The 11,604-nt window shown below is 42.5% G+C and overlaps 2 protein-coding genes across 2 annotated transcripts in view; one reads left to right on the top strand and one right to left on the bottom strand.

Moving 5' to 3' along the window:
• The window catches only part of tenm1 (teneurin transmembrane protein 1), a 157,723-nt gene extending 150,895 nt beyond the window's left edge, over positions 1-6,828 (top strand). The window contains exons 34-38 of the mRNA XM_046406138.1: positions 761-972; positions 1,795-2,096; positions 2,540-3,246; positions 3,969-4,111; positions 5,218-6,828. Coding sequence (XP_046262094.1) covers positions 761-972; positions 1,795-2,096; positions 2,540-3,246; positions 3,969-4,111; positions 5,218-5,973 — 2,120 coding nt within the window. The 3' untranslated portion in view covers positions 5,974-6,828. The remainder of the gene's footprint in view (positions 1-760; positions 973-1,794; positions 2,097-2,539; positions 3,247-3,968; positions 4,112-5,217) is intronic.
• A 954-nt stretch (positions 6,829-7,782) lies between these two features.
• sh2d1ab (SH2 domain containing 1A duplicate b) lies at positions 7,783-10,991 on the bottom strand. Its single transcript, XM_046406139.1, has 3 exons — positions 10,542-10,991; positions 10,209-10,272; positions 7,783-8,616 (listed from the first exon to the last, which is right to left on the bottom strand). The coding sequence occupies exons 1-3, from the start codon at positions 10,676-10,678 to the stop codon at positions 8,347-8,349; spliced, it is 471 nt and encodes a 156-aa protein (XP_046262095.1). The 5' UTR covers positions 10,679-10,991; the 3' UTR covers positions 7,783-8,346.
• Between the last annotated feature and the right edge of the window lie 613 nt (positions 10,992-11,604).

Raw genomic sequence — 11,604 nt, forward strand, 5'->3', positions numbered from 1 at the left:
ACTGATTTCATTTCAGCAGAACAAATGCAGCTTTGGAGAGAGGAGAGATAGTGGTAATTGTCGCTTGAGAAGAGACCAGGAAGAGTATAGGGACCAAAAAAAGGAGAGACAGGGATATAGAGAGATAGGTGAGGGAGAAAAAGGAACAGAAAAGGATAGGGAAAGATGACAGCTTGGGGAAGTGACAGCTAGAGAAGCGAGACGAACAGACTGAGAGTTCCCTAGGGCTGTAGAAAAGCCTCCACATCACTCTCAGTGCTTCTGCCATTTTCCCATTAGCGCAGGTTTAGAATCAACATTCCACAGAAAATAAAAATAGAAGATGTAATACTGATCCAGCTCTTTGCAGTCTCCAAAGTGAGACACTTACTCATTTTAACTGCAATCAGAGTCATCTCAAATAGCACTATAATGGTGTTTCATTAGCATGGTTTTTTTTCTCAAATACGGGATGAGCCGTAGTAGTCAGCAGCAGAGGTGATGAATGGTGTTGTTAAAGTTGATGTTCTGACATTAAGGAGCACATTGGCCCATCATGGCTATTGTCTTTAGATTTCATTATCTCTCCATATTAAAGGTCACCAGTAGAAATGCCATGGAGGTGTGGGGATAGTTAAGATTGAATGGATTGCATTGTGTGTGTCTGTGTTAATGATGTTGTAAATGATGTTAAATTAATCAGGCAGGCTCATACCAATTGCATGATGTCCAACTCTATGACATATGAAAATGCATGCGTATATGCATTTCTTCTACACAGGTCCACTGACAAGTCGGCAAATCTTCCGATTTAGCGAAGAAGGTTTGGTGAATGCCAGGTTTGACTACAGCTACAACAACTTCAGAGTGACTAGTATGCAGGCAGTCATCAACGAGACACCTCTTCCCATTGATCTGTATCGTTATGTCGACGTATCGGGACGAGTTGAGCAGTTTGGGAAGTTCAGCGTCATCTTTTATGACCTCAACCAGGTAGGCAGAATACTACCAACTAAAACGTAACATGTATATATTAGGTTATCTTTGGTAATACATCCTCAAATTGTGCCCTTGATGTTGTGTTAAAGCTGTAATAATTAATATTTTTTTCATTAATAATGGATCAAATGACTGTCTGATATAATGCTCAAAGTGACAAACCCACAGAGAATGATCTCCAGACTCTACAGCTCCGCTCCTCTCTGCAAAGCAATTTAGCATCTCAATCTCAATCTGTTTTGGTTTTATAGCCTGAAAAGTAACTGTTTTTCTTCATGCTCAGACTCGCATCAGCCACAATAAACCCCACTGCTGATAAACCCACTGTACCTTAGCAACACTGCACTACAAAGCAGACAGACAAAGTTAGCAACTGGCTGGTAAGCATAGACTTGCTTGTATGTCTTTGAAGACTAGCAGTCTAGTCTTGCTGAGCATGAACTGATGAAGCCTCTTGGATGAGACGAAATGTCTTCAAAGACTGAACCAAGTCCAGGTGCGTTTAATTCAATCTCTTTGAGACAGCTATGACCTGGATAAATGAGAATATCTACAGACCCTCTGGAGCTGGTTGAGAGGGCTAAAAGGGGAATGTGAATATTTGACTTTTGTTACCTGCAAGCATGACTCTGCTGAATATGGAAATTGACAACTTTTTGCTAACCTGTTCAACATTTTTGTCGGTTGATAATACATCTGCATTGTCTGAATTTTAATACGGCTTTAACACAACCAGATGCTGCTTTATGCACCTCAGCCTGATTTTATGCATGTGTCCAGTTGCATGGCCAACCCATCTCATCTGCAATTTTCTAGGTGATCACCACCCATCTCATGAAGCACACCAAGGTATTTAACTCCTACGGCCAGGTGGTAGAGGTCCAGTATGAGATCCTTAAATCCATCGCCTACTGGATGACCATCCAGTATGACTCAGCAGGGCGCACCACCACCTGTGACATCAGGGTGGGCGTGGACAGCAACGTGACACGCTATACCTATGAGTATGATGCAGACAGCCAGCTGCAAAGTGCCTCGGTTAATGAGCGGCCTCAGTGGCGCTACAGCTACGACCTCAACGGGAACATTAACCTGCTCAGCCATGGGACCAGTGCTAGGTATGTCACCAGAAATACATTTTATAGCACGTGATCGGTCATTACCATTACAAAAAAATAAGTATATTGTATGTGTCATGACCTGATATATTAGTTGGTTCATTTCTTTAATATTTCACAGCCATTCATGGTCCCCAGATGATGAATTATACTGCGTCTGTGTCCAGAAAATTGGATTTCCCATCATCATCAGTTGCACTTAAAATTTAGTCCTAGTTAAGAAATGTTACTAAGCTAACAGACTGATCTAAAATTGTAAACATAATAAACATTAAACCTCCTAAACACCAGCACTTTAGCCTTGTCACTGTTAGCATTTAGCTTAAAGTATCGCTATGCTTAAATACAGCCTCACAGAGCTGCTAGCATGGTTGTAGTCTTGTTGAGATTTTCGTGTTAAGCACAGCAGTATTACTGAACATGCGTGTTTGGTTTAATTACAGGCTGACACCGCTGCGTTATGACCAGAGAGACCGTATCACACACCTCGGCGAGCTACAGTACATCGTGGATGACGACGGTTTCCTCCGCCAGCGAGCAAATGACCTGTTCGACTACAACTCCAACGGCCTGCTGACCCGCGTCTTTAACAGAATGACTGAGCGCGCTGTGTGGTATCGCTACGATGGGCTGGGGCGCCGTGTGGCCACCAAGAGCAGCCAGGGCGAGCAGCTGCAATTCTTTTACGCTGATCTGTCACACCCCACCAGGGTCAGCCACTTGTACAACCACAGCAGCAATCTGATCACATCGCTGTACTACGACCTACAGGGCCATCTCATCGCCATGGAGCTGAGCAGCGGGGAGGAGTACTATGTCGCCTGCGACAGCGTGGGGAGTCCGAGGGCAGTTTTCTCTAGCAAGGGGCGACTGGTCAAGGAGATCCTCTACACCCCTTATGGAGAAGTCTACCAGGACACCAACCCTGACTTCCAGCTTGTCATCGGCTTCCATGGGGGCTTGTACGATCCTCTCACACGGCTGGTCCATTTGGGCAGGCGGGATTATGACACGCTAGCTGGTCGATGGACTTCGCCCAATCATGAGCTGTGGGGGGAGTTGAGCAAGGAGCCGAAGCCGTTTAACTTGTACGCCTTCAAGAATAATTGCCCAGTTGGGAAAGTGGAGGAGGTGACGCAGTTTACTACAGGTGAGCTTCACACATGTACTCACTCTGTAACTCATCACTAAATCGGTGACTGATTGACTTACATGAGCTGCCATGTTACAGCTGTCACACAGATACACTTAGGTATTTCACTCAGCTGCATCTACTCCCACACACTACTACACGGAAAACATCTTCATAAAGTGTGAGTGAACGGGGCTCACAGCTAACCACAGTTGAGCTGTGTTGCAGAGAGAGAAGATGTGACAGACAGAATGTAACTGCAACAGAAAGGACAGCCATGCCTCTGATCACTTTGTTTTTTTTTAACACAGGCTGTTATGTTTTGCTCCTTCTGTCTGTCAAGAACATACTGTTCCCCCCAAGAGGCAAAACAGAAACTCAAGTAAAGGAAAGAGATGGAATAGGAGAGTAGGAGAATGAATATAGGATGTTGGTGAGAGGCGTATGTCCTCCTTGTTAATGGAACATTCATTTGGCCTGTCACGTTTTCCTGCGGCAGGATTGTTTGTTTACACGAGGAGTCTGTATGTTAGGAAGCACCAGCTGAATAAACTCTGCAGTGTATTATGCTCATATATTGTGTGATTTCCTGTACAAGGTGTTGTTTTCCTGGCCTTATGACTTTTGGTTTGCTTCACAGTATAGACATTATATTCTAACTTTGTCGCTCTATTCTTCTATTCTCTTTCTGTGTGCGTGTGTGTGTGTGTGTGTGTGTGCGCACGCGCCTGCCTATCCAGACATTGGTAGCTGGCTGCAGCTATTTGGCTTCCAGCTTCATAATGTTGTCCCAGGCTTCCCAAAGCCTGAAGTGGGCAGATTGGAACAAACATATGAACTGATGAAGAGCCAGACTAAGACACAGAACTGGGACTCCAGCAAGGTGAGCGTTCTGCCACTGCAATCCTCAGGTAGCTGCAGGAGTAAGGCTCTTTCCTGGTTCTAATCATGTGTCCCTGTATTAGTTGATTGTTCTTTCAGTTGTTTATCCCTTGGTTTATACCACATATATGTGAAAAAAAAAATCTATCTATATATAATATATATATATATAGATATATATAATATATCTATATATATGTGTGTGTCTTTTTTTGTCCTCTCTGCAGAATATTTAAATACTGTGGATAACATATGAATGTGACAGTTATGGTTTGGCACTACTGGCTAACCCCACCTCTCATATAAACCACACTTGACTGCTGAGCTTATGGGTAGCAAAGCAGTATCATCAGCAGGCTGGCTGAATTTAGAAGGTGTTTGAGCTAGTTTAAAGCGACAGTTGACCCCAAAAGCAAATCATCAAATTATCTGGAAAAATAAAACTGCAGGTAGAATAGGATATATATTTATATCTATTTATGTAAATAGATATATACATAGATAGATGAAAGTCAAGTACCTGGTACCAGCTCATTAAATGTGAATAATGTGCTTGCATTTATTAACTTGGACAGTTTTAATAATAACAATAATAATGATAGTAATAATTATAATAATAACACATCTATGGGCCCTTAGTGCAAACAGATCTAGCCAGCTATACTGTGTTAGGTTTGCACTAAGGTTTGCACTAAGGGTCTGCTATGGGCCTTTTTCCCAGCACACATTTTGAGCAATGTCTCCAAGTGCCCCAGTAATCCATGGCACTGTGACAGTGAGCCAACATGAACAATACCAGGACCCTGCAAATCAAGCAGTTAAATGGAATTCATCCATTGTTGATTTTGTGGTTTCTAATTGTGATATTTCTATTGCAACAAATCAAAATATCTACCCATGGTGCATATATCCAGTAAGCCACCGGACTCCATGAACAGAAGAGAGCCATCATGATTGCCATTAGACACACCTGTGTTTTTCCTGTTAAAACTAGTCGAAATGTCTGTCATGAAAAGGATCTTCTGTCACTAATGAGCCCCTGACTTTATGTAAGAGCTTTCAGAACTTCATAATATTGTTTGTTAAATAGTTGTGATTTTGCCACAGGTGGCTTTGGGGATCCAGTGTGAGCTTCGGAGACAGCTGAGGAGTTTCATCTCTCTGGAGAGGTTACCTCTAGTCTCAGAGCCCGTAGGCTCAACTTGCCACAGACCAACACGCCCTCCTCCCTTTGGCTCCAGACCCTCTCTCCTCGGCCCTAGCATCCGATTTGCCGTCTCCCATGGGCGTGTCAGCGCTGAAGTCATCGGTGTGGCCAGCGAAGACAGCCGGCGTGTGGCAGCCATTTTAAACGGTGCCGTCCACCTGAGCGGTCTGAGCTTCACTGTGCACGGCTGTGACACCCATCACTTCCTCCAGTCACGGCCAATCGAGGAAGACTTAGCCCTAGGTTTAGGAGTTGGGGGGCGTGTCCTAGAGAGCGGGGTGAACGTGAGCGTGTCTCAGATGAGCGCCATGGTGAACGGCAGGACTCGACGATTTGCTGACATCACTCTTCAGCAGGGGGCGCTGTGCCTCTGCGTACGCTACGGCGGGAACGAGGAGGAGGAGAGGGCACGGGTGAAGGAGGAGGCGAGGAAGAGAGCGGTCGAGGGAGCATGGGAGAAGGAGAGAAAGAGGGTGGAATTAGGGGATGTGGGGAGCAGGGCGTGGAGCGAGGCGGAGAAGCAGCAGCTGCTATCTGGAGGACTCGTTCAGGGTTACGACGGTTACTACTCCCTGCCTATAGAGCAGCATCCAGAGCTGTCCGACTGCTCCTCCAACATTCACTTTATGACACTGAGCGAGGTGGGGGGCAGGTAACAGAGACACATGAGCAGCCCCCCACCCCACCAAAGACTGCCTGTTTCTACTCTACTCTGATTTGTTCTACTGTTTCTATACCTTATCAAAAAGAAGATATGACGACGACAGAAGAAGAACAAGAAGAGAGATCGGGGGAAAAAATTATTTCCAAATGCCTTTAATTGTGACAAAATGATGGTATTTTATTATTATCGTCCAGTTTCTCCAATTTCTAACAGTGGCACAAGCAGTGTGGTTTGGCTGTGGCTTCGCTTTTTGTATCCTGACTAGCCTGAGACTGACTGACAGACAGATTCACCGAATGACTGACTGACGGACTGACTGACTGATGGACTGATTGTCTGTCATTTGTTGTTTCAACACTGTTCATCATTTTGGACTCTGTTCAAATTTCACTGAACTGTAGAGATGAAGACTTTAGGATTGCCAGTGAATAATCCTCTTCATGACTCAAATCAAGAGCTCTCCGGTTGCCATTTGAGTTCCTACATGGTTTACCTCGGATATACTATCGTTTACATATTGTGTAAGAGAGGCCTTGTCGACTCTGACACTCCCCTTTAGAGAAGGAAGCCTCTCCTGGTTTTCCGCCTCTGGTGTGCTCCAACAGTAGTTTGTATGAGTGTGTAAACTAAAATCAAGAATGTACATAGCCAGTGCTTTCACACGGAAAAAAAAAAGTGCTCAACTGGAAATTCTGTTGTTCATAATTAAGTGTCAGTATTGTTAATCAATAGAAAAACAGTTACATTTTTGCAAAGAATTATACATGGCTATAGTAAATATTCTTGCTGAAAAATCTGACTTTATTGGGTTACAATGCTGATTAAAGTTATTATGTGTGAATTACCAGATTGCTCCCTGGGATTTTCATAGGCATTGTTGCTTATTATCTCTGTCTTATCTCTCTGTCTCTCTCGCTCTCTCTCTCTCTCTCTCTCTCTCTCTCTCTCGCTTCCTCTCTCTTTTTTCGCCTTCCTTCCACACATTTGTTGTGCACTCTTTGTTCTTGTTTCTGGGAGTTTTGTAACTTTCAAATCTGTGCTGTCATTATCACCCATCATTATGGCTCAAACTGAGATGCAGAGATGCATGAGAAACAGGCGTCTGTCAGAAGAGAAGGAGAAGAAGAAGATGGAGAAGAAGAAGAAGAAGAAGAAATGAAAAGAAAGCACAGAGGAAGGGGAAAAAAAGTGACAGCTGAGGCTCAGTGAGTGGGTGGTGAGTGCAGAAGGGGCAGGACCTGGAGTTGGCTGTGCTGTTCTCTACAGCTTGTCTCCTCTCATTAGGAAATGCCAATCAGACTACATGTGAACCACTTCCAAGCCTCTCTCCCTCCCCAAAAAAAAGTTGAAAAAGAAAGCAAAGAAGTTTGTTTTTCTTTTCTTTTTTTTTTTTTTTAATCTAGCTACCACTAATCCACCTCCCCGTCCGTCTGCCTATCCTCCACTCGCCTCCCTCCCACCGTCACTCCACCATCTGCCCACCATTAATTGTTTGTGTTTCTCTCCTGGGCTGCGGATGACAGAGCCACACAATGCATATGTTCTGACTGCGAGCAGGTGATATATGTTCCCGACTCACACTCTGCTGATCGGCTGTGATGCACCTTCCCTTCTAAACCATATGCTCCGCGAGATACTGTCCAACCTCATCTCGGCAGTGAAAAGATGGAGGGTCTGGTTGCTAGGAGACCACTGCGCTGAAGAATTGTCTGGTTTGAATAGATGCCCCCCACCCCCGCACCCCACTACCCCCTCCTCCTTCCCCAACTCATTTTTTCATGAGGAGCCTGTAATGTCAATCAGATGAATGACAGATTTTTGCCCCCTTTCTAGCAGTCAGCATTCTCTAGATGGAAATCAGTACTTCAATATGTCAAATTGAATTTTTGTTCCACATTATATGTCAGATGGAGGCTTGGGTGTGTGCTGCTGTGTGTGCGTGACCTCATTTAAAAGAGTTTATTTCAACCAATATAATTTATTTTCTTTGCCATTCACACAACTGAATTGCATTAAGAAAACATAGCACAATATCTGTTGTCAACTTATGTATGCAGTAATGGATATTAATGTTTCAGCAGCTGAATATTTTACATCACATGCCTGAAAGTTATGAGGCACTTTCTGTGCTGCCTGTGCACCGAGGGTAAAAACAAGTGATACTGGAAGGATATTCTACTTAGATCTAACTCAGTGCTAGGGTTTAAATGACTTGAATGATTTTAAAAGAATTTAAAATTTAAAACTTGAGTTTAAAAAATAAAACAACAGAAGCTTGTTAATTTTAATAAGACGACATGTACTTCATACACAGCATGCAAAATGTGACACTATTTAATTAGGTCGCAGCTGAACAGGTTCACCCTTAAGTGAGAGCTGGCCGCACCTCCTTCTTGTTCCTGTTTGTCTGTCCCTGAGCGGCCTGAGGCAGCTGCTGCTGTAGGTGTGAGTTTTGGCTGTTGTGTGTTGGTGACAGGCTTTTACTGGATGCCTGTGCCTCTGTGTGTGTTTGGGCCCGTCTCTGAGCAGTGACAGGGTAGAGCAGAGGCATGGCAATTCCTTGTCCAGGCTTCTGGAAAGCTGCTATCAAGTTCTTGATTTGCCGGAAATATCGTTTTTGCACACCAGGAGAGGTCTGAAACACAAGAAAGGAAAAAAAAATGGGAGAGTTCAGCTTTTCCATCTCCGCATCAAATCTCACAGGGAAATGAGGAGGACAGGACAGCATTGGCTTGAAATGAGCTCTCACAGATTCACCTTATAAAAGACATCAGATGTGCTAAAAGTAGAAGCAGAAATACAAGACCATTGTGCTAAGGGACAGGCTGGGAATCATGTCAGTTATATTTTTATGTAACGGGTCCAATGATTTGTCCATATTGAGCTTGGGTTTAAGAAAATAAAATGGCACAGTGACAAATAAGATGATGCAAAAGAAATTCAGTATATAATTGCTATAAAACTATTGTAGAAGGATTGAGAATATACTCAAGGGCTTTAAAAGCTAAAATAGGAAAATTCTGGTTGTACTTACCTCTGAAAGCATTTACTCCCCTGGGCTTTTTTATAATTTGTTAGTCAACAAAAAGCATTTATTTTAGGATTTCTATGTGACATCTAAGATGCTCAGCTTGTCCCGTTATCTCAGCAGCTTTACTTGTGACTGAATAAAAATAAAATAATGCAAAGATCATTTTCAGAAGTGGTCTGTGGCTTCAATCAAAACAAAATAAGTTGCACAGAATTCAACTTCTGTCGCAGCAAAGGTTTTCTGTGACTTATCTAATACTTTTCATTTGGCTTTCGTGAAGTCAAACTCTATCAAGGGTCTTTCAGCGTTTTTCAGCATTTATATCGTTTGTATTCAGGTTTTCTATGAACAGCAGTCATCTTAACATTAACCATCTACAAACTAATAATAGTAATAATAGGGATTTAAAAAAAAAAAAAAAAAAGAAGATGCATTATTTGTTTCTATTTTGAAGTATCAATCACACCCTGAGAGGAGGTGAAAGTCATGTTCTCGGAACACATTTTGAAATCATTTAATCAAATGCAGAGAGCAATTTCCACAGCGAAGCGCTTTGGGTGTTTTTGTCTCCGACCACAACTGCCACCTCTGTTCCCCAGAATATTTCATTAAAGTGATGGATATAACACATGAATAATACAAACTGTTGCTGAGCTTGTTGTGAAATTTGTGTAATTCAAGTCTTTTCTCCCCTGTCTGTTCACTTGATGCTGTCAGTGAAAATGAGCAAGGGTAAAATGCAGTTACAACAGCATCTCGCTTAGTTGTCAGAGGGAAACAGCGTTCAGATGTCTCTACATGTTTACAACTCTGTGCGTTTGGCAACCCTCAGTACTCAATTACATATCCCATCAGAAATGCCACCAAATGTAATTCTATGTTTCCCATGTCTGGAGTATATGCTGATGCTGTGACATCTTAAATTTGAGTCGAGGTTAGGGGTGCTATCTCACAGGGTGTTATTGCTAAAGGGAAAGAATGCACCCATTTCTAAGCAGTGTCGCTCCTGGAACAACACGTTTGCCTCGAATTTACATCTTGTTAAATTAGACCCTCACCAAAACAACCTCCTGAACTAATAAACGCCAACCAAAATAGGTCACACGTGCAACTGTTTTGCTGGTGCTGTAAAGTTTAAGATTACAGAAATAGTCCGCACTGGATAAGAGCAAAAGAAATAACGTAAAGCGTCTCACTTCTGCAGCCCACGAGCCTGTGTCGTCCTTGTGTAGTCTGTAAGTGTAGACGAATCCATTGTTCCTGCAAACACACACACACACAAAAAACTTTGATCCTGGGTTTGTATTTCACTTTAAGGATTTGCCTTTAACGTCACCATAACTGCCCCTATGGAACTCACATTTCACACTTAATAATGGGCCACCGCATTTTCAGTGAACAATCAGTTGCTTAGTTTATAATCAATAATTTTTGCAATAATAGAATATAGCATGATGTGTTTACTGATTACTGAGGTCTCACAGAAGCAGTACTAACAGAGACACTGTGCAAACTGAGTTCATACTTACAGCACACACAGGCAGAAGACGCCAGGCATAGATTCACTGTTTCGGACTAGGTAGCACCCATCCCGCCCGTCCTGTCCTAACCGCCTCTCCCCCTCTTCTTTTCCAATGGGTCCGTGGTAGACTGATAGGTTTTCCATCACGGCTCCTCTCCAGAACTGCTTTATGTCTGCTCTCAAGTGCCAGCTCTCCTTTTTCGCTAGCTCGCTCTTTTTCTCAACTTTTTACTGCAGGCAAGCTTTTTGTTCTTCACCATCTAGACTGGGAATACAGCTAAGGCAGCTGTCCAGCCTCTCACTGGATGTTTAGTTCTCACTATTTCAAATGTTTGTTAGGGATCTTGTACTTTGGCAAGACAGCTTTCTGATTTTCCTCGTTCACGCCCAGACTGATAGCAGCTCTCTCTAACCTCTAACCTTTATTGCTTGGTGCTCAGCCTTCCTCTTTATAAGACACATGCATGTGCACACACAAGTAAACCATGGGTGCGTGTACCTCTCAGGAAATGATTGTATTTGTCGACAGGAAATAACTTCAAAGATTGTAACTGAACATTTCCACAACAATAGAAAGCACAAGAGGGGGATTAAAAAAAAAGCATTATCACCCTTTTCAAATAGGATGAAACACATATATTGTGCTTATGTGGTGCCTTTTACTGTTTCCAGCTCAGTTATCTTGAGGCATCACTTTGTTGTTTTTTTTTTTGTTGAATTTTTTTGGCTTTTTTATTTTATGCACAAAAGTTTGCTTACATTGTCTGTTCAAACCACCCTTTTCATTTATAGCTGTGTGCTACAGGTCAACTGTGCAAAAATCAGCTTGGCAAGAAGTATTCAGATCCTTAATATTCCGATACTTAATTAAACAGTAAGTTAAAATAGCCTACCAATGCAATTATGCAAATACTCCATTACAAGTAATAATCTTGCATTCAAAATAACTTAAGTAGAAGTACAGAAGTATTATAAACAAAATGAAAAAGTTTCCTCTTGCTTAATATGACAGTATTAGATTGTTAATACTGATGCACCAACATATATTAGCAACATTTTATTGTTGTAAC

This window comes from Scatophagus argus, chromosome 12, assembly GCF_020382885.2.
Source record: "Scatophagus argus isolate fScaArg1 chromosome 12, fScaArg1.pri, whole genome shotgun sequence".
Taxonomy (NCBI): domain Eukaryota; kingdom Metazoa; phylum Chordata; class Actinopteri; family Scatophagidae; genus Scatophagus; species Scatophagus argus.